General features: G+C 39.0%; 1 protein-coding gene across 1 annotated transcript; it reads left to right on the top strand.

Moving 5' to 3' along the window:
- The first annotated feature begins 1,564 nt into the window (after window positions 1–1,564).
- Window positions 1,565–18,380, top strand: LOC127430741 (crk-like protein). Its single transcript, XM_051680762.1, has 3 exons — window positions 1,565–2,685; window positions 4,873–5,344; window positions 16,616–18,380. The coding sequence occupies exons 1-3, from the start codon at window positions 2,375–2,377 to the stop codon at window positions 16,748–16,750; spliced, it is 918 nt and encodes a 305-aa protein (XP_051536722.1). The 5' UTR covers window positions 1,565–2,374; the 3' UTR covers window positions 16,751–18,380.
- Window positions 18,381–18,683: the final 303 nt, after the last annotated feature.

The raw sequence follows: 18,683 nt of genomic DNA, 5'->3' as shown, positions 1-18,683 counted from the left end.
ACTCCTGGCAGTCAACAGTGCACAAATGTTCTGACCTACTTTTTGTCCACTGGGGAAAAAACATGAACATTTACTCTCTCTGTGTGCACTCAGGCAAAAAGACTTTGTATCCATAGGCCATGATTCCCACCTTGCAGTAGTGACACAAAGTTTCTCTTATGGTAATGCTAATTTGTTGCACCACTGATTCAGAAAAGGATTTAGAGAACTGGAAATGCACAAGACTTTATGAAATGAATGTAAATCTATTAACATTCAAAGACTTCAGGGGACAATGTAGCCAGGCATTGTACCAGTTGTGGCTTCATCCGGCACTGTAACTAAGAGCTCTTCTATTTTAACCCTTAAACACATGTCTCTGGTCTTTAGTGATCCAGGACCTTATTCTCTCACCTCTTTAGTATTCCTCAATCTTTCTCTTATAAATAGGGTAACACACTAAAAAAACATAAAAGGCACATTTTCAAAAAATATATTTTATATCTATATAAGTTCATTTTCACAGGATACTGTATTTATTTCTTTGTTTATTATAAGACAAACTAGTAGGCCTAATATGTTCATACAAATGACTACTATATCACATTGATTTATTTGTGCAACAATTGGGAATGATCAGTATCCCGTATCTGTGTACACAAATATATTATACATGCTATTTATTACTCAAAGTGGAGCTGTTGTTTCAGTGATTGACTTGATTCACAATTGGCATTGCTATTGCTAACATGGAAGTAAACTATAGCAAGTCCAATAGGTATTTGACAGCCAGTTGTGTCTCATGAAATTTCAGTGTGAAAATCATGATTCCTGTTCTAGATTTGGCCTGATTTGTTGCATCATCTATTTAAAATATGAGAAATAAAACATTGAAATATTTCAGAATATAATTCCATTCTATTATTTTATAATTGCCTTGAAACTATTTTTAAAAATGAACACTATCTTGGCATTTTGTAGATCCATTTGTGATAGATATACTGCACGTGCCGGGTCTCTAAAGACCCGAGTATGTAATAGCGTTTGCTGAAATACCCATGCATTTAAGAGTTGAAGGAAGAAAAGGAGGCCATTTATAAAATGTCAATATGCCAGTCTTGCAAGATGATTTCAGATTCCAGCTTCTTTTATTATTTAAAGTTCTGAATGACAATGTCTGGTTTTATGCCCTGAGTGTCCTCTTTATGCTGTCTTTACCTTTGTGCTCATTCATGTTAGGGCTTTAGGCAATGCAATTTAACAGCCTATGTCAACAACAAACAGCTCCCCAGATGTGAACAAGGTGAGTGAACTTTGCCATCCCAAAAAACAAAAACAAACAAACAAACAAACAAAATAACTCATCCAGGGAGATAGGAATGTGCCCACAACTACAGCACATTGCAACATTCACATTAATACATTATTGCTCACACTGGCCCAACATATTCCTTCGACCCGTCGTTGAGTTATTTGCTTCATTATCTCGGTTCACAGGATTTGAAATGCCGCGTTTGGGCACGACACTCGTTTATTCTTCCTTTAAAGTAACAGCCGCTCAAGGCGTTTGTGACGGTGATCAGACAGACCGGGCGGGAGCGCGCTCAGATCCGCCCTCCAGACGCCATTTCTCAGACGGTGTGTACGCTAACGCTGGGAAAGAACAGAAGACACAGGAAACAAACTAAATATATTTTCGGTCGGGTGGTAAAGTCGTACGTATTAAAAGGGAGCAACGTGTGAAGCGGGAAACTTTTCAGAATTCACTTTACTTGTGAATTCGTTTTGTGTGGAGACGTGTTGCGGGCCGCCATTTTTGTTACAGGCTTCGAAGTCTATTGGGAGTCCAAATAAGAGACAAAACTCTGCTGCACTTTGGTCTAATACACGAACGAGGACTCGTTTTTGGACGCAGCTACCCAATGTCGCCTAAAATCGTCATGCAGAGCGATTTACTAACATAATACGGAAATATTTCCCTCATCTTTGTGCGGACGGTGGCTGAAGACGGCTAGCTGGCTAACGCGTTATATTGTTTCATAAGCTTCTGCTGCTTTCACGGAAGAGAGAGCGGAAAGGGGAACTTAAATTCCAAATACGTGTTTTTGGGGTTCGTTGCTAACTTTTTCGGTTGTTTTAACCTGTTCTGAGCCCGCCGCGATTCTTGTGTTGCTGGAAAATTTTAGCAATGCATCAAAGTTGGTTGGCGCCAGTCGCAGCCTGTCTGGTCAAACGTCAGGTTGCGGTTCAGTAGGACTGTCGATTTGGCTTGCCTTGGATTTGACTGGAGTTCAAGAAACGACTACTAGCTTACATAAGAATCGAAAATTGCCTTTTTAGTTGATCGCTTATTCGTTTTCATCAGTTGTGCAGGTGTATTTATTGCCGACCAAACATGTCGTCTGCACGATTCGACTCCTTGGACAGAGCCAGCTGGTATTTCGGGCAGGTCTCGAGACAGGAGGCGCAGAATAGGTTACAGGGACAGAGACACGGGACGTTTTTGGTGCGAGATTCGTCCACCTGTCCCGGTGACTATGTACTGTCAGTGTCCGAAAACTCCAAACTGTCTCACTATATCATCAATTCTTTGCCAAACAAGAGATTCAAGATAGGCGACCAAGAGTTTGATAATCTACCTGCCCTTTTGGAGTTTTATAAAATACATTATCTGGATACGACCACCTTGATAGAGCCTGCACCAAGGTAAGCACTTCATTTTGTCGTCTTTGCATTGGCACATCAATCTAACCTTCCTGTGAACTTTTCCCCTCCTCTAATTTACCAGTCCGTTCACATTCATATTCAGTAGATAATAGTCGAACCTAAATGTAATTCCCATTAATTATTTTCCTTCCTGTATGTTTATGTTTTTAAAATGTTCTTATTGAGTCGCGCAATACAGAGATATTCAGTCATTTTCATGAAAGATATCAGGAAGTGAACTGTACATGTGAAAGTGCACGTTAAAGGAATAGTTCACCCCGAAATGAAAATACGCTATCATTTACTCACCCTCATGCCATCCCAGATGTGTAAAACTTTCTTCTGCAGAACGCAAACAAAGATTTTTAGAAAGATATCTCAGCTCTGTTGGTCCATTCAGTGCAAGTGAATTGTAATCGGAACTTTGAAGCTCCAAAAAGCACATAAAGGCAGCGTAAATGTAATCCATACGACTCCAGTGGTTAAATCGATGTCTTCAAAAGCGATATGATAGTTATACTATATACACTTTCACCAGCCCTCCTAAGCGCTTTCTTCTCTCCTAAGAGTTCTTCTTTTGTTTCTGATGATTTGCATTCTTCATGCATATTGCCACCTACTGGGCACACAGGAGAATTTATAGTAAAAAAAAGGACTTAAATTTTGATCTGTTTCTTAGGGGTGTAAATCGGATGTTTCATCACGATACAATCATGAATCGATTCTCTTGACCTGCGATCCGATATTTGCCGATACTTCGAAGTCTGCCGCGACACGATTCGATTCAGGGGCCTGCAATCGATATTCTGATATTATGTGCCTACTTTACACAATAAAATTTATTTTGCCCTCAAATGCAACCAAAATATAATTTTATTATTTTATTAAGCTCTCTGTATACACATTGGGACATTCACAACAAAATAAGTTACTTCAGATGTTGAAAAAAATTATAAAGATAAATAATATAAAAAAATAAAGTCACAGTAAGTGATCATCACTCGTTTGATGACAGCTAATTTTTGGTTTAGTCCATTTCAAAGTACTTACATACCCATGACTTGTTTCCAACTATCTGTGCTATCTGTGGTTTTCTTGGCTACAACTTCCACAGTTGTAATGAAAAATTCTGTTACAGTTAACTGGGATAAATGTTAGTAAGGGTGTTGATGTGTAATGCGTAAAGTCTTATAACTGATGCTGGTGCTGAGCAGGTGTTTCTCTTTCCCTCGTTAGTGCTGTTCAGAATGTCGGCGTTGTCATGATGTTTCACATGGTTGAACTTCTCCATGGAACTTTAAAATAGCAAATTCTCATGTATAATTCAAACGGGTCGCATACACAACGATATCGATGGAAGCCCGAATTAATCGTGCATGGGAGCCGCTCTGCGTTTGTCACGAGAGTTCACATTTTAAGGAGTGGCCGGTTGATGCGCTTGCACGGATCCTGTCAATGGCGCTCGCATTTCGTGGGAAGCCCGTTTGACGCGTGCGCACGCTACACTGATACAGAGCACAATTTGGCTTCAAAGACCCCGTGCACATATATGTCCCACATGAAAAGCATATTTAGCGCTCAAAGTCAAATGAATGTAATAACGTTGCTTCATCGCCTGACGGAAATGCGTATGCTCATGGCTGATATGAGAGTATTAAAATAAAAAATCGTAAAAAAATTTCTATATCGATATTTACGCGTTGTATCAATAACATTGGATCAGTGCATCTATCTGGGTCTATGGATCGTTACAGCCCTACTGTTTCTCACCCACACCTAACACATTGCTTCTGAAGACATGGATTTAACCACTGAATTCGTGTGGATTACTTTATATGCTGCCTTTATGTGCATTTTGGAGTTTTAATGCTCTGGTCACCATTCACTTGCATTGAATACCCCAACAGTGCTGAGATATTATTCTAAAAATCTTCATACATGTTTAGCAGAAGAAAGAAATCCATACACATCTGGGATGGCATGAGGGTGAGTAAATAAATTGGGATAACTGTTCCTTTAAGTAGTGGATTGAAATTTACATAATAGCAGTTACCTAGTAGAAAGTGGATTCAACCATTTCTCCTTAGACTGTTGCTGATAAAAATCTAAATCTCATTCATTTGTGTTGCATATAATTCTGAAGCCTCAAATGTTTAAAATCCTTATGCCTGGTTTCTTCAACTATAGGTACCCCAGTACCCCTCTAACCACTGGTCTCATTCAGCCTGCCGGGGGACTCGGAGATGAGAACCAGGAGTATGTGCGAACTCTTTATGACTTCACTGGTAGCGATGCTGAAGACCTTCCTTTCAAGAAGGGCGAAATCCTGATTATTCTGGACAAGCCTGAGGAGCAATGGTGGAGCGCCAAGAACAAGGAAGGCCGAGAAGGCATGATTCCTGTTCCCTATGTAGAAAAGCTGATGAGGTCTTCACCTCACCCTGGTCATCCTGGTCATGGTTCACGCAATTCGAATAGCTATGGCATCCCGGAGCCTTCACATGCCTATGCCCAGCCTCAGACTCCATCTCCCCTTCCCCCTGTCACGCCAGGTGCTGTCATCAACCCCCTGCCTTCAATGCAGAATGGGCCTGTCATGGCAAAGGCTATCCAGAAGCGAGTGCCCTGTGCATATGACAAGACTGCCTTGGCACTAGAGGTAGGTTCTTTCTTTTGTGACTTCGACACTGAAAAATATTGCAAATATAAATTATAGTGACTATTGATTTTTTTGACAAAGTACTTAAAAAAGAAGAATGGCTACAAAGCATTTAAAAATATCTCTTATCTACTGTTCGGTAGAGACTAGATGGGTGAGACTAGATATAGTAGTAGCTTGTGAGGGTAGTGCGGTCTTTGCTTACAAAATCTGGCCTGTACAAAATCTAGGTTCTCAAAATTCTGCAGAAATCTCTGATCACTAATTTCCATAGAATTAGGACACGCATCGTTCACAAATTTCCACACATCCAGCTCTGCCTGTGCTTGTGTATTAAACATTTGAGCTAATTTGAAAATGTATGAAGCAGTCATTAAGACTTGAGTTCTCAGTTGAGTTTAACACATATTGATTTTACCACAGTTTGTTTACTATTCAAATTCATTAGAATTCTTCAGATTTTCCAACAACATAAGCGCAGAAAATGTCCCCCAAAAATTCCATAGATTCCATTTAGGCCTTCTTATTGGTGATGGTTGCTCATGGATAATAAACTGTTGAAAAGACTTGTATAGATTCTTAAAAATAATTGGAGAAGCTTGCAAGTTTTGAAATCATTGAAAAGATCTGTTTGAAATGAATACACATGATCTCAAGGCCTTTAACCCTCTGGGGTCTGAGGGTGTTTTGGGCCCTGGAGAAGTTTTGACATGCCTTGACATTTGTGCTTTTTTCAGTTGCTTCAAAACATATTATTGGCTAAAGTCTGAACACTGTATTCAGCACAAACTGGGCTACAATAATATGTGAACAACATGTATGTACATGTTTGTATTTTTGAGAAAATAATGTTTATGTGTGGTTTATGAAAAAAATTGTAAGTCACTGAAATAAGGCCATATGTCACATACTAAACATTTGTTCACAAGACTTTTGAGAACTGGATCTTGTAGCCTAGAGTTTTTGCTTTTAACTTTTGTAAGACACTTTTAGTGTTAGGCCATATGCGAGGAGGCGTGGATGATCATGAATATTGATGTGATTCACACCTGAGGAGACAAAGACCCCTCCCCTGAGAGAGAATGAATGTGAGGAGACTTAATGATTGAATGTATTGTTTGTAGCTTATTCACAAAATCAAGTTTAAGTTAAAAGAAATAATCTGACTATACATTTTCTTTACATAAAGACTGTACTTTAAAAACTTTAGACCTACACTACCATTTAAAAGTTTTAGATCTGTAAGATTATTTAATGTTTTTAAAAGAAGTCTCTTCTGCTCACCAAGGCTGCATTTATTTGATCCAAAATACAGCAAAAACAGTGAGATTGTGAAATATTTTTACAATTTAAAATAACTGTTTTCTGTTTGAATATATTGTCAAATGCAATTTATTCCTGTGATCAAAGCTGAATTTTCAGCATCATTACTGCAGTCTTCAGTGTCACACGATCCTTCAGAAATCATTCTAATATGCTGATTTTCTAATATGGGAATATTTACAGCACATTTGACACATTTACACCCAAACAGATATTTGCAAGCACAAGTGACGTTGATGATAATGAGGCAGCATGAACACTAGTGAAAATATAATCTAAACATTCATATGTTTGCGTGATAAGTATTCGCGGAATTTCACTTCATTTTTGTGACGTGTTTCAGAAAGATGCTCGCGGAGACAGAGACGACTGAAAGCACACCCTGTTTATTTTCTTTATTTTACAAAAGCACAAGGGTTTGTTATTGTGAGTGTACACAAATAAAAGTAGACCCTTTATAGTTTCTAATGATGTCTTGCACTTATCTGTATGCCCAAAAATGACGGCGTATTTTAAGTTGTTTCCGCTGTTACGCGGAAAAAAACGTCGACCCCAGAGGGTCAAATGGGGATTAATCTAGACATTATTGTCTGTGAGTACAGTATGTGTTGGAGCCAGTACCTATTAAAATATGGATTCCATTCAAAAGCATGATGCATTTGCAAGTAGATGTGCTCAAATAAATAAATGAGAATGATATCAAGATAGATATACACTCACTGAGCACTTTATTAGGAACACTATGGCCCTAACAAAGTGCCCAAAATGGTCTTCTGCTGTTGTAGCCCATTCGCCTCAAGGTTTGACCTGTTGTGCATTCTGAGCTGCTATTCTGCTCACTACAATTGTAAAGAGGAGTAATTTGAGTTACCATAGCCTTTCTGTCAGCTCGAACCGGTCTGGCCATTCTCCGTTGACCTCTCTCATTAACAAGGCGTTTCCGTCCGCAGAACTGCTGCTCACTGGATGTTTTTTGTTTTTGGCACCATTTTGAGTAAACTTTAGAGAATGTTGTGCATGAAAATCCCAGGAGATCAGCAGTTACAGAAATACTCAAACCAGCACATCTGGCACCAACAATCATGCCACAGTTGAAATCACTGAGATCAAATTTTTTCACTATTCTGATGGTTGATGTGAATATTAACTGAAGCTTCTGACCTGTATCTGCATGATTTTATGCATTGCACTGCTGGCACACAGTTGGTTGATTAGATAACCGTATGAATAAGTAGTGGCACCAGTGTTCCTAATAAAGTACTCTGTGAGTGTAGTTTCCATTTCCAATGTTTTTTTATTTATTTATTTACCAGGAATGATATTGGCAACCTTGTGTCCAGTTACAAAACATATTTTCAGTTAATTCAGTTTACTAACTAACTAAAAGTTATTTGCATTCTGTCAGCAGCATACAAGGCCAAATCTGTTGCCATCTATTCTGTTCATTGATTTATACGAATAGAAGATGCAGTGCATCCAAAAATGAAAATTATTTCATCATTTACTCACCCTCATGCCATCCCACATGTGTATGACTTTCTTTCTTCTGCTGAACACAAAGGTTTTTAGAAGAATATTTCAGCTCTGTAGGTCCTCAAAATGTAAGTGAATTGGTACCAAAATTTTGTTGCTCCAAAACACACACAAAAGCCTCAAAAGTAATCTATAAGACTCAGGTGATTAAATCGATATAATCAGAAGCAATATGATAGGTGTGAATGAGAAACAGATAAATAATTAAGTCTTCTTTTTACTATAAATTCTCCTCCCTGCCCAGTAGTTGGTGATATTCACTAAGAATGTGAATTGCTAAAAACAAAAGAAGGAAGTGAAAGTGGAGATTGATAGTAAAAAAGGACCTAAATAGTGATCTGTTTCTCACCCACACCTATCATATCACTTCTGAAGATATGTATTTAACCACTGGAGTTGCTATGTTGCCTATTAGTGCTTTTGGAGCATTTTGGAGCCAAAATGTTAGTACCCATTCACTTTGTGAGGACCAACAGAGCTAAGATTTTCTTCTAAGAATCTTTGTGTTCAGCAGAAGAAAGAAATTCATGCACATCTTGAGGGTGAGTAAATGATGAGTATTTTTGGGTGTACTATTCCTTTAATGGAGCTATTTTTCTGTGGTTCACAAGATTTTACTCATGAAGTGAATATATTTAAAAGAATACACATTATTTTAACCTTCATTACAATTTCCCAAAGTGGTCAGATGGTGCTGATTACTATAATTTCTCTTGATGACACACTTGTCAGCTCTTGTCCTTTTTGCTCAGTTCTACATTTCTTAGGGACTTTCCTTCGAGCAGACCTATCAACTTATTAATGCAAAATTAACTTACTAATTTGTGAAAAAAGACTGATATGCTCCGCATTCATTTGTAAATTCATTAACTGATTTCTGATGAATAAAGTACACTACCTACAAAAAGTGGTATTTTACTTGTTGCTCCTCTTCAAGGTAACTGTTAAATCCATTGATTTGCATTGGCCGCTCATCTCTTTTGGAACCACTTGATAGCTGAAAGCTGAAACATTGTTTCAAATGTACTAAATGGGACTCTGTTTTTAAGACCCTAATGATAACTGCAACATCATAATAAGCACAGAGACTCCTGCCCCTCCAGCTACTGTCCCTTTCAGATCACTTAGAATTGGGAGGACACTGTTTTGAGCCTAGAGTAGCCTAATACAGCGTAGAATTCAGAATTGGTTTGTTCAGGGTTTACAGTGGAAATCCACGCTTAAAGTCATCCCACCTGACATGTTCCAGCACACCTACATCTGTTTCTGCATGTAAGATCTTGTCCATTTGTTAAAAGAAGCATAACCTATGCCTTAGTCAACCTGAGAACATGTCTGTTGAATCAGCAAGGAAAGAAAAACTCCAGAGAAACTCATGGATGGGATCAAATGCCGATTATGTTTTTCATTCAGCCTTGTTTCAGATTTTCTCATTGTCTGCTTTGTTTTACGTATGAGTGCAGCTTGTTTATGGAAACCAGGATTATGACTCTGAGTATGTTATGGCCTAAAGCAAAATGAACTGATTGAGTACAGCTATTTTAAGCATTCTGAGAAAATGGAAGCATGTCTGCATTATAATGCAGAGTCTAGTGAAAATCAGTCTTAAAATCAACCAAGGGGGGCCATCTAAAAGTTTTATAATGCTTAGTGTGGTTTAGGGATGAGCAATGTGAGCAATATGACCAAAATCTTATATCACGATATCACAAATTTTGTATCACAATAACGATATATATCACAATATAGTTACTTTTTTTTTTTTTTTAAATCAATAAAAATTGGTTTATATATAAAACATCCATATTGTAATGCCTATTTTTGAAAAATACAGTCAATTAAATAAATACTTAATAAATGAAAACTACTTCCTCTTAAAAAATGTTCTCTTTATTTGGAACTTGACAAACATAGAGTAAAAAAAAAAATAATAATAATAGTAATCAACCTTACCACAATGCTAAATTTCACATTTCAGTCTGATGTTGTTGACTAGTATTATTATTATAAAAAACTTGACATCTTCTGAAAGTAGTGCAACAAAGGAAATAATCTAGAAGTACAAAAATACCCCCCACCCCAAACAAAACTTTACACTCTTAATGATTTGTCATCTCTGTTGACAATATTTGAATATCTGAAGGCAAATCTGGTTTGTTTTCTAATATCTAACATCATTCAAACTGAATTTTATTAAGGGTGATGTGTAGTTTAAAAAATCTGCATGACAGATGACACAATTGTTGGTGCATGACACATTGTTTTAGCTGTTTTCCTCGTCAGTGTTGGTTAGAATGCCTGACTCTCTCGCGGTTTGAGATGTATGACTTCCTCCATAGCACTTTAAGGGTCATGCAAGTTTTGAAGTTTGTGCCGCAATAGAGAGAAACCAGATTGAGGATCACGAGTGATCACACACACTGCGTTCTCCTGTCCACAGCACAATCTGGAAGCCTGCTGGACTTGCGTGCACTTTCATGCTTCAGAGACAGCGCACGCACCAATCACGTGAAACACAGCTGCGTGTGTGAGATGAGAAGCATATTTAGGTCGTGAGAAAAAATGCCGTTGAATTTGCTTTGCCGGCCTGAGATTTCAATTGGGTGGCCGCAAAAAATTGTCATTACCTGAAGAACCCTGTTTCTTCAGTGCTCTCGGTCTCACGTGAAGCCGCTCCGTCTTCCTCCTTCAATTCTCTGACAGAATGTGTACTGCGTTCATGTTGCGTGAATAGAATGAGGTGCATATTTCTTGCCACATGATGCCGATTTTGTGTAACTGAGATACAGACGATAATCCATATTGTGTACTGGTTGCCAAATTTCTACCGGTTTATAGTGTCTACCGGTATATCGCCCACCCCTAGTATGGTTCAATGCAGAGGTTGCGCTAGAAACATTTTTTTACCTGTCACTCTGACGGACTGATTTGTAAAATTTATGCCATGGTCTATATTCATCCATCATACTTGTTTCCGTCATAAGTGCTATGGCATTTAGGAGTGTAGCATTCATTATAATGGTATATACATGACAGTGGATATATAATAGATTTTTGACTCCTCAAGTGACTGTTGTAAAACTAAGGAGTCCTAGGGTGAAAGTTCTACCTGTCAGTCAACCGCTGCGCTAAAACAAGATTTTAAAACTTTTTCCTGTTACATGCGACTTTACAAGGAAATAATCGTCTGATTGGAAAAGTGCATGCATGCATGCATACATGCTGAAGTTCACAGAACTTTTTCAGCGTGCCTTATATCAACATAGTCACACAGATGAAAAACACACATCTGTAGCTCAGTTAACACAGGTACTCCTTTAAAATAACTGAGGATTCTGCTCTGTGTAATTGGCAGAAACGATACAGCACTTTTTGCGCTTTATCATACAGTAACACATTGATGTAATGATTGATGGATGCTGTTATAAAATCAAAGACCCTTCATTTCAAATCCCAACACAGTTGTCAAAAAAGATGACCTGGTGTAAATTTTGATGGTGCCTGTCCACTTCAGATTGAATTTCCCGAAATGCATCTTTAATACCAGGCAATAAACAGGACACACACATAGTGGGAGAGAAGTCAAAACTGATGCACAAGGTTACATTTATTTATTTATTTATTTATTATCTGTCAAAATGACAGACAGCATTCGGAATTAATCCGTCAATGTTTTGAAAAAATCTGTAAATGATGGAGAATTTTTGGTTAATGCAACCCCTGCCTCAATGTCTTTTCAGATTTTGAAGAGTGGTATTTTAATGCAGAGGGTTTCAGACTGGGGTCTGTAAAGGGGTGCTAATGTGGAAAGCATGTGGCAGGGAATTAACATCATCACGGACTTTAAAGGGAATAAAAACACCGCTGCCTCTCTCCCGGATGAGCTAAATACTTTTTATGCTCGTTTTGAGGGAAATAACACCGCCCTCGCAGAGAGAGCTCTCGCGGCCGAAGCTACAGAGGTTAGTTCACTCTCCGTCTCTGTAGCGGATGTAACCCGATCCTTCCGACGGGTGAATATCCGCAAAGCCGCGGGCCCAGACGGCATTCTGGGCCGCGTCATCGGAGCGTGCGCGAACCAGCTGGCTGGTGTTTTTACAGACATTTTCAACCTTTCCCTCTCTTTGTCTGTAGTCCCCACATGCTTTAAAACATCCACCATTGTGCCTGTTCCAAAGCAATCGAAAATAACTAGTTTAAATGACTGGCGTCCTGTTGCTCTGACCCCCATCATCAGCAAATGCTTTGAGAGACTAATCAGAGATTACATCTGCTCTGTGCTGCCTCTCTCTCTTGACCCATTGCAGTTTGCTTACCGCAACAACCGCTCCACTGATGATGCCATTGCATCTACAATACACATTGCTCTCTCCCACCTGGAAAAAAAGAACACTTAAGTGAGAATGCTGTTTGTAGACTACAGCTCAGCATTCAACACCATAGTGCCCTCCAAGCTAGATGAGAAACTCCGGGCTCTGGGCTTAAACAGCTCGCTGTGCAGCTGGATCCTGGACTTCCTGTCAAGCAGACGCCAGGTGGTTAGAATAGGCAGCAACATCTCCTCATCACTGACCCTCAACACTGGAGCCCCACAGGGCTGTGTTCTCGGCCCACTCCTGTATTCCCTGTACACACATGACTGTGTGGCAACACATAGCTCCAGTGCCATCATTAAGTTTGCTGATGACACGACGGTGGTAGGTCTGATCACTGACAATGATGAAACAGCCTACAGAGAGGAGGTGCACACTCTGACACACTGGTGTCAGGAGCACAACCTCTCCCTCAGCGTCAGTAAGACAAAGGAGCTTGTGGTGGACTTCAGAAGAAAAGACAGAGAACACAGTCCCATCACCATCAATGGAGCACCAGTGGAGAGAGTCAGCAGCTTCAAATTCCTGAGTGTCCACATCACTGAGGAACTCACATGGTCCACCACACTGAAGTCGTTGTGAAGAAGGCTCATCAGCGCCTCTTCTTCCTGAGACGGCTGAGGAAGTTTAGAATGAGCCGCCACATCCTCACACGGTTCTACACCTGCACCGAAGAGAGCATCCTGACTGGCTGCATCTCCACCTGGTACGGCAATAGCACAGCCCACAACCGCAAAGCACTGCAGAGGGTGGTGTGAACTGCCAGACACATCATCGGAGGTGAGCTTCCCTCCCTCCAGTGGACTCAATGTGCTGAAGCAGCGCATATACAGCAGGCGAGTGTATCAAACAGCTAGACAGAGCGCAGCTAAATGGAACAGAATGCAGCGCCTTCAAAACTAAACTTCAACTTATAACGCATATTAAAAACGCCATGGTTATGTCGTCTCCTGCTAAGCCAACCGTGATTTGAAAATAGACTGTTCAGACAGTCACTGAAAAAACTGGTGCACGCTTACTAAGATTACTATGGTAACCTGAAGGAAGAACAGACAGGCGCGTGTTGTGCACATTCTTTCATTGAGTTGGACAGTGAATCTTCAAATAATGATAAAATATGATGCATTATATTTTGATTATGCAATATTTTGTACATTTTGTAACAGATTATTTTATAACAGCATATAATAATGAATAAACGATACACTGGAACAACAAGACACAATGCAGCAGCCAAAGAAGTTTGTCAGACAAGTTATTATATAAACAGTTATGTACATGTCATTGTCCCTCGGGTACTTGACGAGTAATTAGTCCGAGTGCTTGAGTAGACAAAATGCCATCCCGAATACATGGATGCATGTCATAAATTACGTGTTCGTTTACCATTTAAACCTTGCGTATCAGTTTAATTTTGACCACCTTTACTTTGAATTTCTCCCTCAATCTCTGCATGCCCGCTGCGTGTGTGGGGAAAGAGAGAAAGTGTGCGCTCAGTCAAGAGGCCGCGAAAAAAGGCACTTCGATGAACGTCGTATAACAAGCAACTCTGAACGAACACTTTGATGTTCAGAATAAATAAGTCTGAAAATGTTGTTTGTATCTTACCTCAGTTTCAGTGAAATTGATTACATTCTGCTGATCTGTCTGCCACTGAATTTTGAAAGAGGTTTACTGTTTGAAATTGATATACAGTGCTGTGAAGAAGTATTTGCTTCTGTTTTTATGTATATCTCATAAAAGAAAATTTTCTTAAAAAATTCAGACAAAATCAAACATAAAGCAACGGCAGTCTGAGTAAACACAAAATACAGTTTTTAAATGATAATGTTATTTATTGAAGCAAAATAGTTTTCCAATACCAACTGGGCCTGTGTGAAAAGTATTTGCCCCCTTAGTTAAGAAATTCCCAAATCTATGAAACTGCATTCATAATGGGGTTCAGCTGGACTAGACACACCCAGGCATGATTACTGCCAGCCCTGTTAATCAAATCAACATCTAAATAGAACTTTTTCAGCAGCATGAAATTAGCTAAAAGGTCTCACCCAGTAGCACACTATGCCAAGGTAGAAAGAAATTCCAGAAATGATGAGGAAAAGGTTGATTGAAATACATCAGTCTGGGAAGGGTTACAAAGCTGTTTCAAAGGCTCTGGGACTCCAAAGAACCACAGTGAGAGCCATTATCTCCAAATGGAGAACACAGTAGTGAACCTTTCCAGAAGTGGCCGACCTTCCAAAATTCCTCCAAGAGCACAGCGATGACTCATCCAGGAAGAGTGGCGAGGCGAAAACCACTGCTAACCCAGAAGAACATTAAGGCTCATCTGAATTTTGCCAAAACACACCTTGATGATCCTCAAAGCTTTTGGGAGAATGTTCTGTGGACTGATGAGTTGAAAGTGGAACTGTTTGGAAGACAGGGGTCCCGTTACATCTGGCATAACTCAAACACTGAATTCCACAAAAAGAACATCATACCTACGTTCAAGCATGGTGGTGGTAGTGTGATGGTGTGGGGATGCTTTGCTGCTTCAGGGCCAGGGTGACTTGCAATAATTGAAGGAAACATGAATTCTGTTCTCTACCAGAAAATCGTAAAGGAGAACATCCGGTCATCAGTCCGTGATTTGAAGCTCAAGCGCAATTGGATTATGCAGCAAGACAATGATCCCAAGAATAGGAGTAAGTCCACTTCTGAATGGCTCAAAAGAAGCTAAATTAAAGTTTTGGAGTGGCCTAGTCAAAGTCCTGACTTGAACGCTTAAACTTTCACTTGAAAAAGTGAGTTTTAACATTAAAAAATTAGCCCCCATTCACTTCCATTGTAAGTGCCTCAATGTAACCCAGATTTTCTTTTTCTTTTTTAAGAAAAGGAGGGGCAAGTCAAAATAAATTTTTGTGGTAATCAACATTATGCCACAAATGTTGTTGATTGAGCTTCTGTTGAACCCGGAATATTCCTTTAATATTAATCCTAACAATGTGGATATCACATTTAGGGCTGTGCAGTATGGACAAAAAAATTATTTTAAATTTTTTATATGTACATATTGCGATTTGTGATTTTAATTCAGGATCTTAAATCATGATTTTATTTCGTACATCACAGCTAGTGTTTAATCATCACACTCTCTTCAGGAGATGCTCTAAATGGTCCCGAGGTGCAGGTTGTTGATGGCCTCTGTTCATTTGGAGTGCTAACATAATGCACTGTTTGCACTGGAAAATGAGAAACAACATTAATGAAACATGTTCATTATTGCCATTTCTATAATAATTTTAAAATCCCCCATTAGGATAGTATGATGTGATTAGAATATCAAGTGCTCAACAATCGCAGTTCTCTCAGATAATCACAGTTCAAACAAATGCTCACGATCAGGTGATGTAATAATCGTGGAAGGCCTCATATGTGTTTTAAGTTTACAGCTTTATTTTAGTTATACTATTTTAACCTTAACAAAGTTTACTTGTATTGTCTGAGGCAGAAATTTTTAAAATAAAAATAATTAGGGGTCGTCCATTGAACTCATTAGCCATATCTCGGGTTTCACATCTTAAATGCGTTGCATTTTTGTGTGTATTTGTTTTTGCTTGCTAGCTGCATATACAGTTATGCACTAAAATAATTACAGGCAATTGCGTTTGTACAGTCACTGAGACATATTAAACAAGTGTACTATGAGTATTTGTGAGGTTTCACTGCAAAATATCACAAGAAATGCAGAAAATGGTATTGCAGATTTTGAGCAAAGCTGCAGCAAATTCAGTCATTTTTGGCCACAATAATCAGGAAAAAGTGCTGCGAAATCCTGGTGGGACTGACTTTACCTTATTTTAACTGGTAGATGAAATCTCAGTTTGGCATTCTTGTAACCAGACTGTTCGAACAAGCTTTGTTAGAAGCCAGTAGTGTTTTTCTGTCATACTACATTAAATGACATCCTGTCTAGTTTATGTGTGTGCCCAAAAGGTTTTAAGAGATCTGTGCATTATTTGTATTCAGACCTTATCTAATTTATCATGTTTTTCCATAGGTGGGCGACATTGTGAAAGTGACTAGGATGAACATCAGTGGTCAGTGGGAAGGGGAGGTAAACGGCCGAAGAGGTTTATTCCCCTTCACCCATGTGAAAATATTGGACCCCCAAAACCCAGATGAGAATGAATGACTGGGGCCTTGCTCTGTCAGCACCCTTTCAACTCCCTGGCTACCCCACCAAGTCACCACCAGTATTACGCTTGTCTGCCTTGGGGCTCAGCCGTGGCGCATTTCTCATGCAAACCATTTGCGTGGCTTCTGACTGCTTACAGCTCCAAAATCAAACAGTTCTTAATTCCTCCACCTGGTTATAGGCAAATCAGTATTTTTTTTGTTTTGTTTTTTGTGTCTGCCCTTAATGTCCTGATATCTCCATGCGATTGGCCATCTTTACCTGTGCCAAGGTGAGATGAGGGATCCGTCGTGACTTGATCCTTTCTTGCCACTGCTGCCCCAGTTTTCTGCCTTTAGCATTGACTTGCAAGCTAAATATGTTTGTGTGTGAAGAAAGGGAATTGGAACTGTGGATTAAACCCTCTGGCTTGATCGCCAACCGTTTACTTGTTTGGTCCAATATAAATTTTTTCCCACATTGAATTTGTTTGTTTTTGTTACATTTAAACAATCCAAATAACAGTCCTGATAGTTCATTGCTGTGGTAGTTGCTTAGAGACAACTGCACCACTTAGAAACCAGTTACACTGTCTTTTTCCTCAACAAGTAGAATATGTGGGACAAGTCTACTGTAGCCTTTTTTGTTTGTGCCATAATAACTTGAAATCTGTAAATTGCAGTAATAGTATAGCTAGATGGTTGTGGCTGGGGCGGGGGGGTTTAACTTTTAATGGTGAAAGGCTTGCCTGTGGAGCATCATAGCATCCAGTTGTGATACCTTAGTGATGTGATATTGGGTCTGAGAGGAAGAAAGGAAAAAATAATTTTAATGCCATTGGACAAGCTAGAAATTTCACCTGTGCAATTATGAGCTCATCTCTTCAGGATTTGTTCAGTGTCTGACCCTACACTCATCATTGCTTTTAATTCTGGTGTCAGTAAAGTCTATGATCTCTGCTTCTTGACTGTTACTTCAAATCACAAGGTCTTGGCCATGAAGATATTTAACTTTGATGGTTTATGCCCAGTTATGATTTGGTATCTCCACACATCTTTTAGGTTTTGACCATCTGTAACCAGTATCATATTTCTTTTTGACAGCTGTTGAATCAGGCATTTACTGTGTGTTGAATAAACTGGTGTGAAAACTTTGACCAGAGGTAATGTTTCTAAAAAGGGATAAAAATACCTGCTTGTGGCCTCTGTGCATGACCTCCCGGCCAAGAGGATTTTCCCTCTTAGTTTAAAAGCAGCTTCATGTCATGTCTCTTTTCCTGTTTTTTATTTCCTTTTTCCTTTTGAAATTAGTTCATCTGCTGTTTGGTTTTCCTTCCCCAGCATCAAGTTAAGGCTAAACATTCATGTTAAGCAATAGACCCACCCTTATCTTTTAGAATCGCTCAAATAACTTAAGGTTTCAAAAGCATAAGATTTATTTTTTTCTTTTGGAAAGGCTATAACAGTATTACAGTGTTATTGTTTCACATTACAGAATATTCATGCAATCTCATAGGTTCAAAATGAAAAGTTGTGCCTTTTATTTTCTTACACCATTTACATGTGTTAATAATATTTCCCATGGTTAACACCCATGCTGGTATTACCCATTATGTACAGAACAAGTAAATAAAATTTATGTCTACTTCTCTGTGTAAGTCTATGACCAGCCTCACATGTATGCTGACAATGGTTTTCTCGATACTTTGGTCTTCCAAAGTGGGACAATTTCAAGTCCCTGTTTCTACAGACATTGTGTTCAACAAAATGGTGACATCACAGCCTGTTTAGAGACAATGTCCTGTATCTGGAACAGGGGCTTGGTTTCTCCATCTCACTTGAATTTTTATTAGCACCAGTTGTGATTGTGACGATGCCCTGGAGAGAGGAGATAATTAAAGAATTTTAATGAAGTGTTTTAAAAAAGAAACCTGTGCTATGATAACCCAGAG

Source organism: Myxocyprinus asiaticus, chromosome 40, assembly GCF_019703515.2.
Source record: "Myxocyprinus asiaticus isolate MX2 ecotype Aquarium Trade chromosome 40, UBuf_Myxa_2, whole genome shotgun sequence".
Taxonomy (NCBI): domain Eukaryota; kingdom Metazoa; phylum Chordata; class Actinopteri; order Cypriniformes; family Catostomidae; genus Myxocyprinus; species Myxocyprinus asiaticus.
This window is presented reverse-complemented; position numbering and strand designations above follow the sequence as displayed.

What these genes read in the sequence shown, in the direction of transcription:
- LOC127430741 (XM_051680762.1), top strand. Translation starts at nt 2,375, where the DNA reads ATGTCGTCTGCACGATTCGACTCCTTGGACAGAGCCAGCTGGTATTTC. An exon ending in TTGATAGAGCCTGCACCAAG is followed by an intron (nt 2,686 to 4,872) that starts GTAAGCACTTCA and finishes CTTCAACTATAG; the next exon opens with GTACCCCAGTACCCCTCTAA. An exon ending in AGACTGCCTTGGCACTAGAG is followed by an intron (nt 5,345 to 16,615) that starts GTAGGTTCTTTC and finishes GTTTTTCCATAG; the next exon opens with GTGGGCGACATTGTGAAAGT.